Source organism: Grampus griseus (genome assembly GCF_964374135.1).
Source record: "Grampus griseus genome assembly, chromosome: 21".
Classification (NCBI taxonomy): Eukaryota; Metazoa; Chordata; class Mammalia; order Artiodactyla; family Delphinidae; genus Grampus; species Grampus griseus.
Genome location: NC_139015.1, coordinates 7879658 through 7904918, shown reverse-complemented (window position 1 = coordinate 7904918; position 25261 = coordinate 7879658). Strand labels below are relative to the sequence as shown.

Here is a 25261-nt window from a genome sequence, read left to right as displayed (position 1 = left end):
CGTATTTTATTGTTATGAAGTGGAATTTGGGAACCAAGAATTTTCAGCACATTAGCCCTTGACAAAATAATCTGTGTCCTTTACACCACACCACTTGTCACCTACTGAGTCACTTTGCTTTGGAATATTTCAATGCAAAAACTATCCTCCACAATATGCATTTTTCTTCACTTTACAAAAAGGAATCAAATATATTTCAATGGCCTCAAAAATATCTCGTGTAGGCAAATAGACATCCCTGCCTTGGGGTACAAGAAAGTATTTTCTATAACACACAGAAAATCATGAGTTATGAATATGACTCAGGAAAAAACATAAAGTGTCTCTGAAATAAGGATTTCGGAACTATTTCAACTTAAATGATGCTACCATTGATAATAATTAGCTGACATTTACTGCGTGCTTACTTGTCAGGAAGAAGTACAAATGCTTTACACATACTACTTCCATCAAAACCAAATCTTCCTGTTTAAAGCAATTTAAATATGGCCCACCTATCTCATCGTTTTGGTCATTCACCCAATTATTTAATGTTTGCAACCATATAGATGACCTGTTTAAAGAAAAAAACAGAGCTCACACGTATGGTCTTTCCAAACCATTTAATTCCTGGAGACTATTTTTTTTTTCTTCCTTTATAAATGAGAAAATTGGGCTTAATCCCTCCAGTTTACTGAATTTCCCTTCCTGTATCTGTATAAATGGAATGAAAACACAGGCTCTCAATTCTCCCATAAGGTTGTTTGGATGCTCAAATAACATAATAGAAGTGCATGCACTTTTAAATTTTTATAGTGAAATACTAGTGGATATTTAGGAAAGAAAAAAATACCTGGATTTGCATCTATGTTTATGGGTTTTCCTGGACATTTAGGACAAAATATATGCATAGTCTCATTTAGAGGATAAACACCTTAAAACACAGGATATATATGTTTACTAAGCACCTGTGAATGTAACTCACCATGATCATTATATCTGGAATGCAAATCAGACTAATGGACACTTCATGATAATTCAAATCTTTTTACTGGATAACTATGACTATTAGCAAAATTAGAATTGAAGAGTTCTAAACTATCTCCTGGTATTTGGACCAAGTTTAACTGTTAAGCTAATGACAATTACATCTCATTTACAGACCCCAATGGGAGCTACCCCAAGGCTCCCAGGGGGACTGGGGACATCTGACCCCCAACTCTCATTGCCTACCCTAGAGTAGGTGATAAGTAGGTGCCACCTTGACATGTTAATTACATTTATAATTGAAAAATATAATCTTATATTCACCCTGCAGAAACATAAGAACTGTGGAAAAGCAAATATATTCTGAGCAAAAAAATTTATAATTAAGGTCCAACAAATTATCATTCTAATAATTTTTATTCGGGAATAAATACTAAAAGGAATTATAGAATTGGATTTAACATGTGCCTTGATTATAAAGAACTCAGATATACTTAAAATGTAAAAAAATCCAAGGAATATATGGTACACTGTCAACATACCCTTCCGATGACTGAAGTTGATTATATAAGATCATCTTTCCCTTCCTTATTCACAAGCACAGTTAAAAATACCAACTCAAATGACAGCATTGGCAATATAACATTGCAAATTCCTTTGAGAATTGTTGCCTTTTACAAATTGCTATTTTATTTTATCCATTTTGTACTTGTGATGTTATTACATGGAGAGAAGTTGACCAGATATCACCGTTTTCTACAGAGAATAATTGCTAGTTCAATTAATCATTGATTGGAAATGACTGAGCAGATATACTTGTCTTCAAAAATTTCCAGGAGTCAATCAAAGAAATAGACTCTTCGCATTCAGAAAATAATTTTAATGACCAAGAGCTGTTACTTCTCATTTGTTTGCAAAGAGACAGCACAGCACTAAGGATAAAATCAAGGCTAAAATATACTTAGATTGAGTTTATATCAATTGTTTTCTTTAGCCTTTTCAATTTTTAAATTTTCCTCCACTGAACAATTTGTCATAAGATCATTCAACTATTCTGAGAACAAAATAATAAGCTCCATCATGATAAAGCCATTGCAGCTATAACATGTATTGATGAATAAATTCTACTAACATTTTATTATTTTATGCCTAACCATATGCCTATATCATGCCAGGAAATACACTAGGTACTTTCTATACACTGTCTCATGAAATTTTGATTCCATCATTATATCTAAGTCTTAAGACAATGATTTTCCCCATAGCAATTTAAAAATTCCTATTAAATATTTCTAATTTTTTACAGAGCTTAATATATTGTAGTATCTATACTTCAGATCTATACACAGACCTTAAATGATTTCATTCTCCAGTTTCAATGAGCACAAATCTTGGGATACTTTTCTTACTCAAATGTTAATAAGGCTGTGTATATTTCATTAGTGTGGCATTATTCCATGAATAATGAGGCTTCTCCTGTTGTTATAGGATTCACACAGCTAAAGAAGCCTTAGCATTAGATAAGAAGGTAGCCAGGCTGAAAGTATAGAAGGAAGATCTAACTACTGAAATAACAGTATCACACCTCAAAAGACATGCTTACGTCTCCAGTACTTTACTGCAGACGTGAAAGCGGAACATTCTAAACTTTCCAAAATAATGGAAAACGATGCAATTTTTCTCACACAAAGATCACAGGGAGATATAACATGGCCAGAGCTTCAAAATAGCTTAGTTTTGTGTAATTGAATCTGACAAATAAACCAAGCCAGCCAAATTAGAGTTCCTAGGTTAGCTGAGAAATATAATTTGTTTCATGATGAATTTCCATTCAAGTATGAAAAAGGAAAAGTGATTCTTATAAAGCAGGAAAATACAAATGCCATACATCTGAAATAAGATTAAATAAGTGCAAACTTTTTTATTGCATAGAATGTGATAAAAAGAACTACAAAATTCAAAAATTAACTTTCACATAAACTCCTCTAAAATGATTAATACGAACGTGGTCCAAATTGACCCAATTCTTTACATTAAGGATAAATGATTACCATTACTGTTCATTTTCCCCATAAGTCCATTTTCCACACAGTATTCTTTCTTGCCTCCACAGATCTTTCCCTTGCCCATTAGTCTCTGATGTGGTACCTTGTCAAAAGCTTGTAAGTAAACGACATCACCTGAAGTTCTGTTATCTATCACGCCAGAAATAGTTGCGGAGATTTTAGAAGGCTAGTGAAGTACGATCTCCTCCGCTTGAACCCAGGCTGACCCTCCTTAATCAAACCCACTTCACTCAGTTCTCTCCGTGCTGATTTCAAACATTCTCTCAACAATTGGGCCAAAAGCATTAGACAGCTTGGCTTTCGAATACTCACCTATGCAGGTGCAGTGGATATGTTTTGGCTTGTTTATGGACAAACTAGATCATGTCTCCCTCTTGACTAAAACTGTCCGGTGACTCATCCTTTCTCCCATTCTCCAACCAGTAGGATGGATTGCACGCTACCCAATGATGCCCACAAAGGCCTCGGTCTGTCTCTGGGATCTTAACCACCACCTGCTCCTTCCCTCAGCCCGAGTACCTTGCCATTCTCCCCATCACTCCAGAAAGTTTATGCTTCTGGGCATATTACACAGTGTTTTTTGAAACCAAGGATATTGTTTCCCCTGGAAAACCATTATTCATTCTTCAAAATCCATCCTAAATACCACCATGTATATAAAGTTTTGTTCAACTAACTGACCTGCTAGCTCCTTTTCAAAAGTCACTTTGTCCACCCCCATTATATCCTTTATCATGTGATTTTGTGTTCTGTTGCATCTCTAGTCACCTCTATACCAATGGCTTGCACAAAAAACATAATGATCAATAAGTTACCATCCTATAAAAGATATTTAGGAATTTTCAATTTGCTAGTGAAAATATTTTACATAAGGAATTACTAAATATCAGAATATTGTTCTTTCTTTATATAACATCTTCCTTCTCCACTGTACCCCAAATAAGAGATGGGGCATGATCATACCTAGATCCAATGGGAACAGTTTAGCACATGCCATATTTGGAAGCCAGTTCTATATTTTTATCTATCTATCTACCTATCTATCTATCATCTATCTATGCTTCCAGTGAGGTAGAAGGAAAGCAAACCTCTTTCTTTCTCTCTCTCTTTCTTCCTTCCTTTCTTTCCTTCTTTCTATCAATTATCTATCTATTAATTATCTATCAATTACCTATTTATTAATTTTTCTATTTATCTATAAAATCACACTCTATATCCATCTATCTACCTCTCTACCCAGGCAGAGAGAAAGCAAAACTCTAGGAAATGATGCTCTTTTTATCTCAGAACAGCCCAGTTCCACTATCATCTCAAAAAGCTGGGCTTTATTAAACTACTCAAAGGATTATATTATCAATCATGCTTTTTAACCTGAGCCTATTGATGTCTAGGTATGCCTGTAATATTGGGACCCATGGGGGAGATTCCGGTCTATAGTGGTATTCATTCTCTTCCATGCTGTGGACTTACAATCCACTATTCTACTTTCTGAGTGGAGCAGAAGAAAGTGAGGCTTCTGTCTAGAGTTTTAATGTACTCTAATTTAAAAAACGGTTTTCAGATAGTAGTCAATGTTATCTCTCTTAAACAAGTAGGATATTGTGTTACCCTGAATGAGCCAAAAGAGAGATGGCTGAAACAGCTACTCAACTGACAGCTGAATTTTTAAACTAAATTATGGTCAAAATTGGATTGAAATAAATGCTTGCGTATTTTAAATATTTATTATGTTTTACATGGTACATACATTAATTACTCCTTCAAGACCGAAAAATCGAAAGGCAATTTAACTTTCAACAAGAGAATATAGAAATAACAGTTGTTGTTCATTTTCACATAAAATTAATATAGAAAGTAATTCTATGTAAAAATGCTATAAAAGTTGATAAGGACACATCTTAATTTATTATTTGAAGCAGGATACAGTAGGAGAACTGGACTTCAGACCTGAAACGTATTCCTGATTCTGCCTTTGGTTCACTTTGGGAACAGGTAAATTGTGAGACTTTCTGATCATCAGTGCCCTGGTCTGTAAGAGGAGGATAAGCAAACTATGCGAAGGACAGAGTATTAAAGCATCCATGTAAAGCAATTATACTCCAATAAAGATGCTAAAAAAAAAATAAAGCGTCCAGAACAGAAGATGCAAAAAGTGATATCAGTTCTTTTGCTAATGTTGTCATGATTTTTATCTTCATCAACTTTACAAAATTTTTGAAAGATGCTCTACCTGAACAAAATTTAGTCATTGATGACCTCCACTATAATTCTCTTCTCATGTAATAAAAAAGATCCTTTTAAAACGTTAAGATTCATCTTGATAACTTTGGGCAATGCACGACGCAAACACTAAATGCTAGCGGTTTTGATTTAGTTACCAGAAATAGATCTACTGCATGAAATAATAGAAAGTGTTTGTGACTGTGTCATTTGAACATATCATAAAAAAAGATTTAAATAAAGTCTTATGTATAAATAGCCTGGAAAATGCCATGTTAATTCACAACTTGGACTCTGTGACAAAGCAAATGTCATGGTTTGTTTTTTATAAAACCACAGAAGAGAATTTACCATCTACAGGATCTCAAAAATCAAGATAACTTCCTAGTTTCAATCACCAAAATAAAAGTATCATACATTTTAGAAAGTTATTTCAATATCTCACTGAAAAGGAAAGTGATAAAATGTACGATTATGTAACAAAGATTGGATTTACTTTACAATTCTGTGTTCGCCTGTGACATTTATAGGTTCAGAAGAGAATTCGAGAACTTTATCTGTGGTTTCGAGGAGGGGGGGATCTGGTTGTGATGGGGTGAGAAGTGACAGATCTGGACTTTAGTCTTCACTTTGCTCTTGACTTTTTTTTTTTCATCTAGATTGTACTTCTTTCATACACCAAGTTAAGACTGAACAAAATGAAATCTAAGGTCCCTTTCAGTTCTTATAATCTATAGTATTTGAGCACAAAAACCAAAAATAGAGTGACATAAAGATGGCATCTTTGAAAAGTGAGATTTAATGCTATCAAATAACCTATATTAAAAGTTCATGAAGTGATTAAACACATTTTTTACATAAAAGCTCTTAAAAATGATTTCAGTATGAATGTCCTCCACATCCATTCTTGAATCATGAATTAACTCTGATCTTACAGAACAGTCAGTCTCAGAAACCATATGGTAAAACAGACACCGTTTCATAAAGGGATACTGAGAAGGCATTCTCCTAACACTATAATAATTCAAATGTCCTGAATTCTAGTCTTTTGGAGTGAACGTTGGAACACGGGTGCTATTTGTCATAATTATTAGGAAACTAAAGAAGGAAAGGGAGGAAGATTTATTTTTATCTGACCTAATTTCTTGAGATTTAAGTCAGAAACGTATTTAACAGTAGGCTATGTTTATCACACATTCAAAACTATAATTTCTAATTGCAAAGGCATGCACAAAAATGTGTAAGATTATTCTTATTTTCTTGCACATATACAGCTGAAAAATATTTTTGAAACAATTTATTTTCTATTCTCACATCCCTTGTATAAATATTATCAACTTCTGTAAACGACATTTCTTTGAAAATGAATAAAATTCTCATTATTATATGTGGAAAATACAGAATTGGAAGATAAGTGGACTCGACCAAATAATTTCTAAGAGGGGAAAAGTAGCCTTTAAACCCCGGTTAACTCAGACATACAAGTACTTGATTATTTATAAGATATTTTCCATAAAAGCCATTCACTGGGAGCAGACATTATATATTTTAGGTGTAATAAATAGTTATTAGGGATCAATATTTATCTCAAAAGCAGTAGCCAAAAACTGAAGAAAGTCTCAAGGGACTTGGGGGGAGAATGTGAGGGGATAAAAAGCTGAGGAGAGGAAGGTAAGGAATATATTTTCAGATCTGTCTGATGAAAGGAGGAGTATTATCACTCTACGTTGTCCTGGGAGACAGAGGTGAGACCACACGTGGAGAGGTTACAGGGATGGAGACTTGGGTTCAGGGTGTGGAGATACAGATTCTTCCCCTAAGGGCATCATAAAACCCTGGAATAGGACACTAGATGATACTCAAAGAGAAATCGCTGAATTTCTTTCAAGGACCCCGAATAAAGAAGTTGTGTGTTAGGCAGGGAATTTCATCCCTGAGGGTGCATGAATACAAACACATTTTGCTGGCTACAATAAAGAAGCTGCAAGCTACAAGAATATATTGTACAGGGCAGGGAATACAGTCGATATTTATAGTAACTTTAAATGGACTATAATCTATAAAAATACTGAATCACTATGCTGTACACCTGAAACTAATATAATATTTAAATCAACTACACTTCAATTAAAGAAACTTAAGATTTACGAAGTCTAAATTGTAGGCACCAAGAAATCAGGAGTTTTGTCTTTGTAATCACTTTATCTCATGAATTTTTCTTCCTAGTGTCTGAAACAAAGTGAAATCGCATGAATGTCTGCACTGAATGAGTGAAAGTACTGTCACCTATTTTTGGAGTATAGCCTTGTAAATATTGTGTGGTTTAGCTGTCATTTTTACAAATGAAAACTCATTTGATAGGTTAATTTGGAATTAACATATACACACTGGTATATAAAAAACAGATGACCAACAAGGACCCACTGCATAGCATAGGGAACTATACTTAATATTTTGTAATAACCTATAAGGAAAAACAATAGATATAATATATATGTATAACTGAATCACTCTGCTGTACACCTGAAACACAACATTGTAAATCGACTATATCAATTTTAAAAAATCACTTGGATTTTCTGTGGAATTTGATTCTATTGTTTCATAATTTTCATCCTTTTAAGGATATCACAAAGAAGGAAAAACAGCGCATAAAACCTAAATGATTCAGAATTTTGGGGCAATCAAAAGAAACATGCTATATTATATTTATTAACTGTAACAGCATACTGAGAAACATGGATTCTTCTTTGAAGATCCAATATCTTGTTAGCATGCTTCACTATTTTTTAGTGTTTTTTTTGATTATTCTGATCACATTATTGAGAAAAATCATCTTTATTGGAATGTAAAATGCTTGAGGGCAGGCACTTTATCTCATTTACTTTGGACCCATGGCAACTAGAACAGGACTTGTGTCATACATGATGTTCAATAAAGTTAGTTGACTAAACATCTGCATGAATTTCAATAATCCATGTGAAATTTACTTGCACTGAAAATAAGATTTGCTTGTATTGAAGCATTGATTTTCCTAGTTTGGGTTCCAGAACTCTTTCTAGCATTTAAATGATACATGTAACTTTAAAAACCAACATAAACACATAAAAATATTGTTGACTTCTACTGAAACCTACAGAGTTTATTCCTGCCCAATGTAGTGAGAAATCAAAAAGTCTCTGTGATCAAATATAAGACTGACTTTTGTTATTTGTTGTCTTTTTGATAATAGGCATTCTGACAGATGTGAGGTGAAACCTCATTGTAGTTCTGATTTGCATTTTTCTGATGATTAGCCATGTTGAGCATCTTTTCATGTGCCTACTGCCCATCTTATGTCTTCTTTTGAAAAATGCATATTTATATCTTCCGCCCATTTTTTGATTGGGTCATTTTTTTTTGACATTGAGTTGTATGGGCTGTTATATATTTTGAATATTAACCCCTTATCTAGCATAACATTTGCAAACATTTTCTCCCATTCAGTAGGTTGTCTTTTCATTTTGCAGATCGTTTCCTATACTGTGCAGAAGCTTTTAAGTTTAATTATGTCCCATTTGTTTATTTCTGCTTTTGTTTCCTTTGCCTTAGAAAAATTAATACAGCCACTATGGAAAATATAGAGGTTCCTCAAAAAACTAAAAACAGAACTACCATATAATCCAGCAATTCCACTCCTGGGTGTATATCTGAATAAGTCTAAAACACTAATTCAAAGAAATACATGCGCCCCAATGTGTATCCCGTGTGCACAGACCACAGCCAAGTGTTGTGATGGCAAAGACCCCGACAACCCGTGACAGTCATCAACTGTGTATACACAATTGACAATATATAATAAGAAGAAAGAAAAAATAGAGTGGACCCTGCCTCTGTAGCCCAGAAGGGTCTGTGATAAGTGATCAGGAGGGATCGATACTGTTTCCTAAGTTGCAGACTGGCTACCTCCAGAAAAAAAACAATTTTATTTACTATGAGAAAATCTGATTGAAAAAGGAATCCTTGTACAGTGGACAGGTATGCCTTTCTGGTTTGGAATGGAGCTTTTGTTCAGTTGCAGGTAATAACTTCCTAGACATAAGGATCGAAAATTGGTTTATAATTATTATGGGGCTATCGCAAATCATGGTTTTTCTTTTCTCTAACAATGTATCTACAAGTATATGGGTAACTACCTCAAAATTTGTCTACTCCTTGTCTTACTTTCAAATGTCTTAAAAGATGTCCATCCCCACGCTCAGCCCAGCATGCACTTGTTGGAAATGTGTCATCTTAGGAATAAATTGGATATGGTAGGTATGTTACACATCTACTCCTTCCACTGGCATCTTTCTTTATCAAGTATTTATTAAAGTAAGTGCCGCTTTAGTGCAACAGTGCTTAAAGATATGCTGAGACACATCTCTAGTCAGCAATAAGCAAAGAAGACCCACAGGGGGATCAAGTGTTTTCTGAAGTGGTGGAATCAGGGCACCTGTTGTTGCCTTTTTCTCCAAATACTGAAATTTGTCAGGTGTCTCCCGTATGCGCGAGAACTGGCCATGGTAAGTGCTGGTCAAGTGCTCGTTTTTATACAAATTTTACTACCAACAGTCATATTGGTGCGATTCTCTACATGGACCATGTATTCCTCAACCAACTTTCTTATATAGAAAGACCACTTAGTCTTTCTATATAATGTTGATCATTAGTTTTATGCTTTTGTTAACTATTTTCTATCTCGAAAAAAAATTAATTGATGACATAGCTCCTTCAAGAATAGCCAGATAGAATATGAGTTATTCTGCAAAAATCAGATTAGAATGTAAAGCTCTACTCTCTGAAACAAGGCAAGAAGTTTCATCATCATTCAAAACACAGCATTGCTCAGCATAAGCTCATTTAGCAGTTAATCCTGTGGCAGGGGCAAAAGGGTTTCAAGCTAAAGGAAACCGGTGTGTGTGAGTGGTGAGTACATATCCCTGGTCTCCTGCACATTGGGGAACAATGTCTTCTCTTTCCTGGGCTCTAAAAGTGGCCTAAAAACTTAAATTCCCAGAGCTCCTGAGAAGATCACCCGGACAGCACCTCACTCAAGACCACGTTCAGGTGGACCTCACCGAAATCACTCTGCTGATGTACATCCTCGCAAAGCCACTGCCCCACGTGACAGGCAGAACCTAGGTCTGGAGTCACACTTGCTGGAGAAATGTTGAATGGGCGTCTCTGGAACAGACTCCATTTAGAACTAAGTTGCAGAAGCACAGGTTCCACTGCTGCGGAGTTAGCTTTCACTGGAGAAGATGCAGTGGGCATGGATGCAGGGGGCCTGAGGCAGGACCCCACCTGAGGACACAGAGGGCTGGCCTGTCAGGAACCGGCTGAGCAGCCTTTCAGTACTTCATCCACCCACTCGCTCCCATGTTCACTGAGTCCCCAGCACCAAGGCCCTCCCTCCTCTTCTGCAGGCCCTACAGAGTGGCCGAGTCGGCAGGTTTCCGTGTTGGCTGCAACTGGCCACTTTGGATGGGGAGATATGGACGGTCCCTTGGATAGCAGACTGGGCCCCCTTGAGTTTGAAGGGTTCGTCTTTTGCTATCGGCTACTGGGGTCCTGGGCTGCCTGTTCCGGAAGTCTTGATCACGTGACCCTGGACAGACCACCCTGCAGCACGTACCTGAGTCACTCTAACTGGGGCTTTCACACGTAGGGACTTGATAAAAGAAATGTTCACGTATCAAGGTGCGGGGAAGTTATTCTGGCTTATACATGGGTTACTTGAACTTGATGCTGACTAGAACAGCCTGTTTGCGGTCTATCAGATGTACATTGTACGCCTGCTTTAATTATTAGAAGATAATTAAATAATAACTTCATTGACCAGAAGTAAAGAATGTGTCCATGTTAAAACTAAAGACGAAATGCCTTCCTTCTTGGGAGGCCAATGCTCATCCTTCTTCAATGATAAGATTCCCTTCCCAGAAGCCAAAGCCATACTGACTCTCTGTGTACAGGCTGATCTGTTTTTTTGTTTTTTGGTTTTTTTTTGAAAACTTGAAGCAATGTATCCCCGGCTTGTTTAATGTTCTTTGCTCTGACAAGACATGAAATTGTGCTGAAAACCCTGCTTCTCTGGAGCAGTTCCTCAGCTTTATCTGGGAAGCTGGCTTCCGGGCTGTAGTCCTCAGTTTGGCTCAAATAAAACTCTTTTCTATTCTTATTATTGACTGCTTATTGATTATTTCTGTTGACAGACTCTACCTTTGAATAGTCAGCACAGGTATTCAGACCTAGAGCAGGAGGAGGAGGTATGGCGGATTTTCAATGCAATGGTCAATCATACTTAAGTGATGAGACCCTAAACTGGGTAAACTGGGAAGCCTAGACCAGAAGGAAAGGGCCAGAGCCTGACTGTCCTGGCACTACTGACTGCTCCATCTTTACAGAAGGGGTCTGAGTTTAAGTCAATGAACAGGGTCCTAACAGTTCTACACACCTTCATCTTCCAGACTCTCCAAGTCCACCGACTGTCCTTCATGTTCAGAAAGGTAATGTTTACTACGCCACCTAGCAAAGACCTCATCTACACAGGCTTTTCACAAGGCTTACTTGGCAAGGCACAGCATTTCAAATTTTCTTTGTAAAAGTAACCTCAGATACTTTTCTTAAGAGAAACTATGCAGTTAGAAAAAACATACAAACTCTTTCTGAATATAAAAGCATTGCATGGTGTCAAGAATACAGCCAACGAGCCTTCAGACGATGCTATTTTAAAAAGTTTTCTACTCTTTTCTTTTATTGTTTCTCTCATGGTCCCTTCACATTTCAAGGCTTCCTGGTCATAAATGACTTTAAAACATGTTTCTTCAAAGCGCCTGTACTGAGCATTTAACGTTATTCAACCCAAATGTGAGGCATGAGGCCAAATCGTGATGGGGATCCGATTATCACTTGACCTAACTGAGCAATCGATGTACTTTTTTAAATCTGTCAACGAGGTAGCGAATGTAAAAGTATGCTGAACATCCCAAAGAATTGTAGAAACTAGTATCAGGATGATTCTTATAAAAATATAAGACACTCACATACAAATGTAATTATTAAATTATTCATCTCCACTTACAAATAATTTCTCTCCAGCAAAACTGGGCTTTCCCCAATGTTACTTCTGTGGCCATAACTAGAATTGACAGTCTAATATTTTAGTTGCCATGATAAAACAGTTGTAACATTTACTTAAGATTAGTAACTGCCAGGTACCGTTCTAAGCTTTTTATCTGTGCTCATTCATCGAATCCTTATTAAGTCTAGTTAACAGCTCTTTGCAAAGATGAGGATACAGTGTATGAGTGAGTCTTATGTCCTTTAAGGCATATACTATTAGAGGCAGATATAGAGACTGAACCCTAACTGTTTAGCTGCCTGGAGGATGCTGTCGGACACATAAAACAGCATTTCTGTATATCCTGTCCAAAATGGTACCCTGAGCACATAAAAACTTAAGACAATTTCTATCCTCCGACATTAATGGTCAATCAAAAAAATGAACTGGTTCTCACTTCCGTGGAGTGATTTCATGATTCAAGTGCTTCTAATCACTAAGAAATGCAAACAGGCAACTGTCTAACTGTACTAATTGGAGCAGTTCCAATAAATAAAAGATTTCAGTGTAGTGGAATTTCAAGTGTTGAGTTCTTCGGAATTAAATATTCTTCCATGACAAATGTGTCCTTCAAATGATCGTTGATAGAAAATATATTAACTATGAACACAAAGGGACCACCAGCTAGGTGACATTGTGGCACTGTGTTTTTCCTGACTTAAAAAAAAAATTATGGCAGGTAACAATTTAACAAAGTAGTTAAATCGTTTAACGTGTTTCCATCCTACTGAGGGTCCTGCAGTGCCCCCAGCGGTTCTGGACCATCTCAGAAGTATGAAGGTTGAATGCTGTGCTTCTCTAGCTGCTAGGATCATATCAGGGTTTTAGTTTAAGCCTAGAACATTCCTAGCCACACTGTCCTCACAGATGATCATGTCAGGAGATTACTGACACCAGGGGTATGGCGGGGGTGGGGGAGATGGAGAGTTGGGTCACCAAGAGGCATGTGGGCTCCCATGGGAGGAGTGTTCGCTTAGACTCAGTTCTGCCGTAGTTTTCCCTATGAATTTGTGCAAGACTCAAGTTCTCTGGACACAAGTAAAAGAGAGTGGACTTATAAACCTGAAGGTCACTTCAAGTTCAAAAATCTTATCATCTGTCTCTGCGCATCAGCATGATCTGATAAAAGCTACTTGTCTTTTTTTTTCTTTCCAGGTAATTCTTTTCAATCTAAGAACTATTCTTTTACTTAGAGAAGTTTGACACAGTTACCCAAAAAAGTCAAACGACACTTAAACGCCAATGCTATAATGTGTGCATCTTTTCAGATATTTTTACATGTGTAAAGTAGTAACTTGACTTTTCCCTACATGAAAATGGGAATGGCATATACATACTATTTTGAATTTTCAACTTAATCCTTTATCGTGGACATGCTTTCGTAGAGGTAACACAGTGTGCTACAGAACAATTTATTTAGCTATTTTAGGATAACTGACATTTAAGCTCCAGTTTTTCACTACCAGGGAGACGGCTAAAATGAATACGCATATATTGCTGAGGATGTATCACATTTCTGGGCTAAAATATCTGCTACTTTAGAATTGTGATGGGTATGGCCAAGTTATCTCCTCCCTGAATTTTTCTAGATATACAACAATAGTGTATGGAAGTGATTTCTCTATGTACTTGCTAACATGTGATATACCAAGTGTAGTTTTACAAAAGGCACTGGGGAAAATATAACATTCTTTTTTCAATGTTATTTTGATCAATAATAAGTTTAGGGATCTTTTCCTACATTTATCATTTATGTTTGCTCTTTCTGTAAAATATTTATATTTGTTGCCCAGTTTTAATCAGGTCCTTGGCCATCTGCTTATTGACTGAACGATGCTTTTTCTATATCAATATATTTCTAGGACACCATGGTGGACAGACTCTTACGGTGGCCTCCACAATCTCTGCCTCCTGATGTTTATGTCTTCTACAGCTCCCTGCCCCTTGAGGTGGGCAGGACCTGGGTCTTACTTCTAGCCAACAGAATAATGGAAAAAGTGATGGGCTACACATGCTTGCGTGTCCATGATCATATGATTACACATAATGCCGTAGCACCCTACTTGCTGGAGTCTCTCTCTCCTCTGGCTTTGAGCCATGCTGGGAAGCCCCATTAGGCAAGGAACCATGATGGCCTCTCAAGGAACTGAGGGTGAGCTCTGGCCAATGGCCAGCAATAAACTTAAGCTCTCAGTCCTACAACCACAAGGAATGGAATTCCGCCAGCCACCTGAGTCATCTCAGGACTGGGTCCTTCCCCAGCTGAGCTTCAGGTGAGACTGAAGTCCCAGCCAACACCTTGACTACAGCCTTGTCAGATCATAGGCAGAGGGCGTGTGACCCAGCTACTCTGTACACAGACGTCGACACAGAGAACCTATAGTCCTATCTCTGAGGTATTTTAAGCTTCTGGATTGCTGTAATAAGGTTACACAGCAATAGCTTGCTGATACAAACAGTGTTGAGAAGGAAGACTCCTCCTCCAATCGTCCTTCACAGCTCGATTTTCTAGCTCTTAACTAACTGCTCCTGGTGATGTCTGGTCTGGCAGGGAGGATAAAAGTGGGGAGCAGAGGACAACATAACATGATCGTGCTATGAATATCTTCCACTTTCTGACTCGATTCCTCCTTAATTTGGGACAAAGAATGAACATTCACTGAAAGGCATAAAAAAGTGGCTCAAACCTCTTTTTCTGACTTTAAGGCTTAAATAAATGACACAAGATCTCCAATTTATGTACTTTTTTTTTCCTTCTCACAGGTTTTGTTCGTACATATAAAAGTAAGAAAACCCATCATCAATTCACTTTGTCATGTAACACTTCATATTATTTTTATCACAACTGTTTTTTAAAAGGCCTCTTATTGTCCAGCCATCATAAAATTGAAAGAAAAACACATTTGCCAGGAGCTATAAATCATACCCCCAAGTTTGGCATGGCTGTAGTTTGGTACTTTCGGGTCAGAATACCCCTCATTTTTTAAATACCCTGACACCATGTCTCTTCTATTTGTCTTGTTGCCACTAGAGAACACTGGGAAGGCAATTTTGTAATTGCAGTGGTAAAAGAAAGAGATTGGTTCTTCTTTGTTCTATAATCCTCTTATACAATTCTTTTAAATTAAAAAGCAGAGAGAGAAAATAGCCATGAAGATCAAAATGACAATTGTAGGTTGACATATCTGAACACGCTCTAATATCATTAAATTATTATCACTAGAAGAAGAAAAACTGCAAACAGCCTAGATACCTTACTTTGTATACAAAGAGAAACAATTATGAGAAAGAAACATGAATGAATCAAATAAGGGTGGCAAAATAATAACTTGGATATAGTGTTTCAAAGCTAATTATTTTGACATGTTCTAGCTTAGGTATATGAATAAATAAATCATGCACAGTGACCTGAAAAAATCATTACTGATACCTTCCATTGGTCATCTCTCTCCTATGAGTCCTTTCACAAAACATTTTCAACACATTAATTTGACTCACAAAAAAATGGAGAGAATCAGGTATATGAGAACAGTTGCTTGTTCATTGAAGGAATAGTGAATGTATAAGGAAGCATGGTGACAGTTTGAAAGTTCCAAGAATGTCTTTCAATCCTCCAAATGTTAAGATCTATGATGTATCACTTTGCTCTATACTGGAAACTAACACAACATTGTAAATCAACTATATTTCAATAAAAAAAAAATCTATGGAGTAAGAATGATATAAACCAACGGAAACAAAACCAGCAAACAATGTTTTTGTTTGTTTGTTTTGTTTTAGAAGATCCTAAACTTTCAATTTACAATCTTATGAAAGATCATCGTGAAACACAGTAAGTAACAAAGAAATTCAGATGAAGGAGCGACTGGGTGACTGGCTAAGGGAGAGGTAAGCAGAAGCGGACTCAAGCTGCTAGGTTCGGGATAAATGAATCAAGGTGCATTTCAGGATGTGCATTAAACTGATTTAGCTGAAGTTGGAGTCACCAGGAGGAAGCATAGAGACAGAGCGTGAGAGATGAAGCCAGATTATGAAACACTCTGCAAGTCAGTTTGGGGGAAACACGCTGTATTCTGCACAAGTACATATAGTACTTAGGATGACAAAACACATTACCAGTAAACCAAAAAGGGCTTTTTTTCCTACCCAATGTTCTGTTTGTATTACATTCTAGAGGTCATTACAACAAAACACGACAGTTACAGCAACAATCCTGGGACCTAGGGGGAAAAGATGTTTGAGAAAACAAAAATTCCCGTTTCCAAGAAATAGATTCCCAGCCAAAAAAAGGCAGGGCCTGACCCACTGGCTGTGTGAGGGAAGGAGGAGGGAAGGCCAAGAAAAAGATGTATATTTTCATATTTCAGGAAATAGTCTTAGGACAGTAGCTTACATGCCTTCACATTTGGTCTTTTAGCTTTAAGGACCCACAGAAGAATTTCTGAGGAGGATTCCACCAAGCATCAATATTTATAGGTACATCAACACTTAACCTGGTCCCCACCGCGCTTTAAAAAAAGTGTGGGGGGGTGTCTGGCTGTACTTCCTCAGGGCCAGTTCTCACTCAGCTTCTTTCTCACACCTTTTGTCCCTGTTCTTTTCTCCTCCACTCTCTGAGAGGCTGAATCAAGATCTCACCTCTTATGCAAACTCCTCTCCAACATCTGCATGACCTTCAATGTCTCTGACACAGTCTAATATTTGTATAAACACTAATCGAAGTCCAGCTATTTTAGTTTTGTTGTTTCTGTTTTGAAGAATGTAAGCTCCAGGAGGGGCATCACAGATTCAGTCTTCTTTGTTTATAAAGTGTGTAGGTAAATAACAAGTACTTGTGAATTCCGCTGATACTGACTTGAGCGATTCTAGTGGCCACCTGCTGTAAGGCTTCAAGTGAGCAGAAGGGTGACTCTAAACCTATTTAAGAGTCTAGACTTCCCAAATCTCTTCTCTGGCCCCTAGGTCTTCATTGCTAAGCACGGTAGTTGACTAGAAACATACATTTCCCTCAAATGATAGCATCTCCTCCTAGATGCTTAAATGTAATAATGAGATGATTTTTCCCACTTGACTTTCTCTTGATGTCATCTACAAAAAAAATTGTTTAAGTATAAGGATTTATATTTAGAAAATGTATTGTTTCCATACAAAAGGGAGCACCCATACCGAGCAGGTAGCCCACAGATAAACTGCAACCTCGTTTCTAGAGCCAGCACCATAAAAAAGAGAAAACTCTAATGGCTGGATTTGACTTAAATTGCTCACAATAATTATATTTTGAAAGAAAGGAGAACAAGAATGAGACAGACAGGAAGGCAAGATTGATGCCAAAGAAATTTACATTTGTAGCGCAAGAAGGGAAGTACCTGCTCCATTTTGTTAATTTCTTGTAAAAATGTGACCCTTCTTATGTCATCAGGGTCCCTCCTCTATTATTTATGAAGTGTCGATCACACCCTGCAAGTCTTAACTATCCACAGCTGTATTATACATCAAAGTACATCACTTTTCTAACCACACACCAAAAAAGTCTGAAACAAGGAGACAAAAATCGTTGACAGCCTTTGAGCACACTCTGGTTCATCCTTTGAAAGCAAAGTGAATATCCTTAAGCCCAGGAGAATCCGTTTTCTAAGAAGGAGCTGTGTTTAACTTTCTGTATCTCTGAAGATTCTCTATTTGCATAAAAGTCAAAGGTCTGTGGTGCTGATTATCCACTTACTGATAGAAAAAGGAAGTGAAAATGCACTCAGGGAGTTCTCTGGTTTTAAGAACTCAGGTCAAGGATGTGGAATTTTATAGGAACAGGAATGGCGAGAGCCCACCATATATTTTACGTGACTCTCAACTTCATGTAGACAACTACTCACTTGTGAAAGATCAATAAAGACACTTTCTCTTAAAAACAAGAGGAGAAATAAGTAAGTTTCTGTGAAGAAAGGCACAGAGATTCACCAGGCATCTGGAAAAGGACTGCTTAGAATTCACAATTAATTTCAAAGGCTTTAGAGATCCCTCTCCAAATAATTCTAATTTTAATCTAACACTTAGCTCCTTTTTCTGTAACACTAATCACATCAGAGTATACTAAAGAGTAAAAGAAAAAATAATAATTTATTCGTACGGTATTTTTATATGAAAGAGTACAATTATCCCTTGAAGTCATCCCATAATATAAACACTACGGACAAGGAACTTGAATCTCAGCTTTACTGTAAAACTATTAAAAAAAAGAAAAAAAAGATTAAACAGACTAGAATGATGATGATGAACAGAGATAACGGGGGCAGTAATGATAAAAAAGAAATCTTCTGAAATAATTGCACAGTTTCATAATATAGTATATTCGGTGAAGAGGTTATTAGATTTTGAGGACTCTTATTGAAAGGGAGGTCGAGATAGACAGATAGATAGATTAAATAGATAGAAAGATAGATCTCTGACACCACCCAAAACTACTACACTCGAGGGAGAAGCCTTGGGACTTGCATTTAAACAAGGCCTCAAGTGATTATTCTGCACACAAAGTTTGCAAAGGATTATTCAAAAACTCAACATCAAGGCCACAATGCCAACATCTACTACGATAAAGGTAACATGTTGAGTACCCAAAACATACATTGGAGAAATGCTTTATGTCCTCAAAAGCTGCTCTGATTCCACTGGGACTCATGTGGCTTAAAATTATCTGGATAAATCAGGCAGACAGTTGGATTTACATTAATAATATCTACATGCCACATGAGGTTTGCTTGGATCTTACTGAGGTGAAGACCCTCAAAAACACACACAACCCGAAAATAAATGAATAAAGGTGCTCAGAATCAGGGTAATATTTTATGTAATTTAAATCTTGGGTTGTAATAAAATCCTAAAAGTGACTCATTTGTGAAAAAAACTGGGAAGTAGTAGTACCAACGAGATTCTTTCATGCCTCTATCTCCCTTGATCTCATGTTAGTAACAAGGATAATTTTTAAATCACAAAGCATTATTCATGACTTCCTGCTTTCCACACAATGGGGCAAAATCACATTAAGATTATAAGCATTAAGATGGAGGTATCACTTTTATTCTACTGATATTTGCAAAGAATGATAATTGTGAAATATCCCTTTCCCTTTTATAGCTTTCCCTGAGCTAAAACTAGTGCAAGATAAAGCAGGAGGATTTCAACCAATAAATTGCAATATGTATTAGAAGCATAAAAGATACAGTAGTTATTTTTAATACACGTCCACACCTGCATGTTTTTCATTCACCAAAGAAGTTTTAGCAAGAGAGACATATAGTGGGTCAAAGTAACAGTGACTGTAAATCAAGTTAATTTGTTGTGATGTTATTCCCAAGTAGAATGTTTCCAGCATATGCGGAAGGAGGTTCTGCGAAATGAGATGGTGTGCCTAGCAATGATGAAATCCCCTCCACCTAGAACAAAGATACTCAAGACTAAAGACAGGCCCTGCGGCCTCCCTAGAGCAGTGAGGGCATTTCCTCTCCGCCCAGCTAGGGGTTGGTATAAACGGTTTAAGGAAATGGCAGCTAAATTCAAAACTGAAAAGAAAAGAAAAAAGTGTGTCACACTCTGTATCCAAAGAGGTTGGTCTGTGGGGGTAGGAGGACCACACAGTGTGCGTTATTTCCATAAAAAGTTGCTACAACCAGTCAGTTTTAACCACTTCAATGAAAAAATTTTCTTCTACTCTTTTTTTCTATAATGGGAATTTTAATTCTGGTACTTATGCACTTGCATACCAGGGCCTAAATTCCACCCTACATATGGACAGATTAATTAGTCAAAGGTCATTTAAGGTCATCTTAACATCACTGTACAAGAGACTTATTTCCTTGCACTTAGGCAAATACCCAAATACGATTATCTGATTTTCATACTCATAGGTGGTTCTGAAATGGACACCCAGTGAGCAAAGCCCAGTGGCCATGCAACTGAAGACAAGCTCAAGGGGTCGATTTCCTTTAGGATCAGTTATTTTCAGCCCAGCCTAAGTGTCAATTTCTTTGCCCCAGATGGCAGATCCACGCCAGTTCTCCTGTTTCAAACATTAGCCGCGACTGGTCTCCATGGTGGCCTGACTGCAGAGTGAAACTGGTTTGATTCTATCAGTTACCACTACTGGTCCAGTAATCCAGCTTCCTACTCCAGTGGCACAGGGACCAACAGGCTTTTAAATACGACCAGGCAACCCAAGGACGTAGGCTGTACAGTATCTATACCTTTAACTCAGATGTCTTCTTCTGATGTATTAGCTGAACAAATAAGATTAAAAGACAACATAGCTTTGTCATCTACTCTATGCAAGGAGTACCCAATCAACTTCTTAATTCCAGAGAGAAATGAACCTCCCCAGAGAAACAGAAAAGGCTAAAGGGAATGTGAAGTTTAAATCGCACGTATGCAGGTCCTAGTGGCTTATTTTCACCGTGAGCTCAGCAGAAAGAGGCCCACTTAGAATTCAGTAGAGCACAGAGTATTTAATACGCCGTTTGCATTTTGACAGCTTAGAAATGTCTACACTGGATTTGCTATTTCCTCTGCAATGAGCGCTAACCGGCCACGGAGCCTTCGTTTATCTGTTTCTTAAAGGAAGCAGAACCATTTTCTTGACATTTTCAAAGCCCTGTTGGTGTTTGTTTGAGACAATAAACTGGAGACTAAGGAAGCATTGCCCCCAGGAGGAGCTGTTTCTGCCCGTACAAACTTTCAACTGTAGTCCTGGCCTTCTTCTCATCAAGCAGGATTGGCCAGCTGAAAGCCAGTATCAAAACAGTGATTCCCTTTCCTTTCAAGGCCTGTGTTTGCAGAGATTCTTGAGACCTGAGGGAATTCTACTACCACTTACCACCTGCTATTGGCTCCTTGGGACTAGTTTAATGAGACCTCACTGTCCTACTAGTCAAGTTTACAAAACCTGTCACTGAGGAAGAAAGTCTCTCCTTTGCTTACCTTTTCAAGGACTTAAAGTCCCTAAAGGAGAATTATATAGGTGCTCCAGAAGCTCTAGAGCTCTGGGCTGAAGAGTTATACACTGGAAAACAAAAAACAAACAAAAAAACCCAGAATCCTTTGACAACTCAATAAAAAATAAATGTGATTTGCTAAGCAGATCATGAATGCAGAAACGGTAACTTCCTTTTAGATGGCCTGCCTTTTTAGTGATCAGGGGTTGCCCCCGAAAGCCACTTATCCACAGGAGTTCCTGTCTCCCCCAGGAGAGAGTATATATATACATATGTGTGCAGTGGTCCAGCCATAAGGATCCTGGCCAGCAAATGAAAGGTCTTAGCATCCTTCCTGGTGATGAGAATTGAGGTAACTCACACAGAAGTAGGCAGGTTTGGGAAACACCTCTCTCTCTCTCCACCCCCTCCCTCCCTCCTCTCTCCACCCCCTCCCTCCCTCCTCCCCCCTCCCCCTCCCCCCCCCTTGTAGGGTTTCTGTGGAAGTTTGGGCAACGCATACTTAAATCTCTTTGCTGGGTGGGTTGGTGAATTTCAGAATCGGGGATTTTGAGAAACACTCCACCTTTCTCTACCAGACTTCCTACGGTGAGACCCACAGGGCTACTATTATATGTGCCTCTTTTTAGTACACTTTCAAGCCTTCTTCCCTCTCCCGCGGTCCCTGCAAGTGTGCTGCTTTTAAAGAGGTATGTACACTTGAGACTCAACCTTTACAATAGCGTTAGTAATCAAAAAGAAAAAGAATCACAAGGGAATCCCGGGTACCCCCGACTGAAAGCACAATCAACTACAGCTGACAACCCGGGTACTGAAGGTACCGAGTTCTGATGACCGCGACCGCAGCCGCCTCCAGCCTCTCACGACTCGCAAACAGGTCACGAATTCCGCCCCACGCAGCAGAACTCTCCGCCCGCCTGCGCCGCCGCGGGAGCCGCCACCTGGGCGCGCTCGGCTCGGCTCCCGCGGCGGCGGCTGGCGCTGCCCCCAGCGCTCCCCGCTCCTCGTCAGGGAAGCCTTCCCACGCGCCTGCGGCCCGGGCGCCCCCCAGCAGAGACCCGACCTTGGCCACCCGGGCTCGCTCACCAAGGGGACTACGACCGCCCCCCACCGCCCCCCAGCCGCCAGACCGTTCGCAGGGCCACGCCGGCGCTGGCGTCCCCAGCCTCCTGCCCGCATCCCGCTCCCACGCGGCCACCTGCGCGCCCACTTGACCCCGCAGGCGCAGAGGCGACGCGGCCCCGGACCCCCCGGCGGTGATGGGGGGCTACGCGCAGCCACCGCAGCCTCCACCAAGCAACAGCGCAGTGAGCGCGACCGCTCCACGCGCAAACACACACACACACACACACACACACACATACACACACATACCCTAATCTCGCACCGCGCACGCCAGGGGACCCTGGGTTCCACTTCTTGGCTTCTACAGCCGGCACCTAGGACCCCCAGCGCGCAGGAGGCTCTGTCTTCCGTGCGGCTGCCCATCCAGGGAGCCCAGGACTTTGCGCCCCTTGCCGGGTTGACCCGGGATCGTCCAGGGCAGCCCCCGGCCCCGTCCCCGCCCGAGCCCAGAGGCCCGGCCCACCCGCGCGGCGGCGGCGGCGGCGGCATCCGCCTGGCATACAAGTGTGCGGATTATTAAGCAGCCCCGGCAGACCCGCCGCCTCCTCGGCGCAGCAACTCCTGCGAATTGCAGGGGAAGGGCGCTCAGAGCGCGCGGAACCGCGGGGAACCGAGAGTGCGCTCAGAGGCTGAGCTGCCTGCCGAGGCCGGGAGGCGGCCGGGGCCCAGCTGGGCTTGGAGCGCCGGGGAGAGAAGCGGGAAGTTGTGCAGAGTTGTATAGCAGGTGTTTCCTCTCCGCGCAGGGGCTTGGTGGGACCCCCGACACACAGACATACACCTGCCAGGGACAGCCCTCTTCGCCCTCGACTCTTCCTGCTTCGCCCTCTGTGCCCAGCCAATCCAGCGCGCCCGGAGGCCGCTGCCCGCCCGCCCGGCTCGGCTGGCCGTGCCTCCGCGGAGGCTCCAGCAGCGGCGCCCCAGGCGGGGCGGCTGGACCAAGCCGGGCAGGTGGGCGGAAGGTCGGCGTCTTTGGGAAGCTCCCCAGTCCCGAGCAACCCTGAGCTCCAGCAACTAACCCTGCGTTTGCGCTCCCTGGGATCGTGGGGCGCATTCCCACAGACACCCCTTTGTGACACCCCAGTGCTTTCGGAGAGGAGCCACCGCGCGGGGACGCCTAATCTGCCGTCGCTCCATCTCGCCCCAGGCCGGGCCCATCTGGAGTTTTCCTACGGCACCAGAGACAGTCCTCCTTCGCCTTGTCAATCACCCCTGAATCTGGAACACTGAAGGAATAGAAAATGGGAGGAAAAGAAGATGGAAGAATCTAGAGAGGAAAGGGGAGTTTTACATGGGAAAGAGCAAATAACCATTAAAAAACAAACAAAAACATGATTTGACTCCATCCTTTAAAACGGAAAAGAAAAAAAATATAGATAAAGATATTTTCAGGAGTGGGACGGTGTGTGCTCATGGATCGAGCGCGGGGCGAGTATCCAAGGAGGCTAAAATGAGGAAATGGGGGCAGGTACTTTGCAATGTGAAAATCAATCTATATCCCCTCTCTCTCTCTTCTCTGTCTCTCTCTCCCTCTCTCTGGATCAAGAGGGACCTTGTTTTCTTTCCCAGAGAACAGACAAGTGCAGGAGCTGCTGCCAGCCCCGAGGTTGCAGCCCGTAGGCTAGTTGGCGGAAAACATTCCCAAACTCGTTTCAAGGATAACACCAAGTTCACGGAGCTCCAAGCCGAGGAGCGACCCGGGGACACTCCTTCCCCTGACCGGGGGTGGCAGCGGGGAAGAACCCTGTGAGCAGGTGACTGTCTCCGGAGCTGAACCCCGTCCAGGTCCCCCTGCTCTCTCCACGCACCTCGCCGGGTCCTTCCAACTTGCAGGGAGCAAAGTGCGGGGAGAGGAAGGAGGGGGCGGCCTGGCCGTGGACGTGGGAGGGAGAGGGAGGAAGGGTGCGCGGTGCCCGGTCTGCAGGCCGCTTCGCCCGTGGCACCTGGACCCCGAGAGAGCCAGAACTTGCCGGGCCCGCTCGGCCCGGGCCACTTTCCCAGCCGCTCCGGGTCCGGGAAGAACGTCCCGGGAACCATCGAGCCACCCGGACCCGCTGTGCCCACATCGCCGAGGAGACACCACCACCCGCCGCGGCGCGGTTTCAGCCCAACTCGGGTTTGGCTCCTTTCTCCCTAACAGCCCCCAGCGCCGAGAAAGGAGAGACATTTCGTTTCGGCCCAAGTCAGGGGGAAGGAGAGGCGGGGGTGGGGCGCGGGCGACGAGGGCGGGCAGAAGGCGATGGAAGCTGGCTCCCTGCATCGCGATCCCCGGGCGTCTGCCACGGAGAGCCACCGGCGGAGGCCGGCCACTCGGTACCCTGCCCTCCTCCAAACGGGCCCCTGGTTCGCAAACGGGGCCTCGGAGGGTTCCCCCATCTCCCCCGGCAACCGGCGAGCCCGCCTTACCCTTGGCTGCGGTGAGGAGCCCCGCGCACAGCGCCAGCAGCGCCAGCGGCGCCAGCAACGACTTGGATTTCCTCCACGCAGTCATGTCTGCAGATATTCCACACGCGCACGACACCGATGGCTCTTCTCGGATGCGCCCGTCTCCTCCGAGGCACGGCAGGGCTACGGACAGAGCCAGAGAATCACCAGAGGGCAAGGCGAGCGGGGGAGAGATCCCGGTCCCCAGACCGGCCGCGCATCCGACGCCTCCCGCAGGTCTGGGCGCCCGGCTGGCTTCGCTCTCATAGCATCGGGTCCCGAACCACTGCAGGCAGGGCTGCGCTGCTCCGAGCGCCGACAAGGGGCTGCCGGGCCGGGGCCGG

At 41.2% G+C, this 25261-nt stretch overlaps 1 protein-coding gene across 1 annotated transcript in view; it reads right to left on the bottom strand.

Moving 5' to 3' along the window:
* Positions 1-24999, bottom strand: part of CSMD1 (CUB and Sushi multiple domains 1) — a gene marked incomplete at its 3' end in the record, with an annotated part of 1748580 nt that extends 1723581 nt beyond the window's left edge. The window contains exon 1 of the mRNA XM_082680517.1: positions 24900-24999. Coding sequence (XP_082536643.1) covers positions 24900-24984 — 85 coding nt within the window. The 5' untranslated portion in view covers positions 24985-24999. The remainder of the gene's footprint in view (positions 1-24899) is intronic.
* Between the last annotated feature and the right edge of the window lie 262 nt (positions 25000-25261).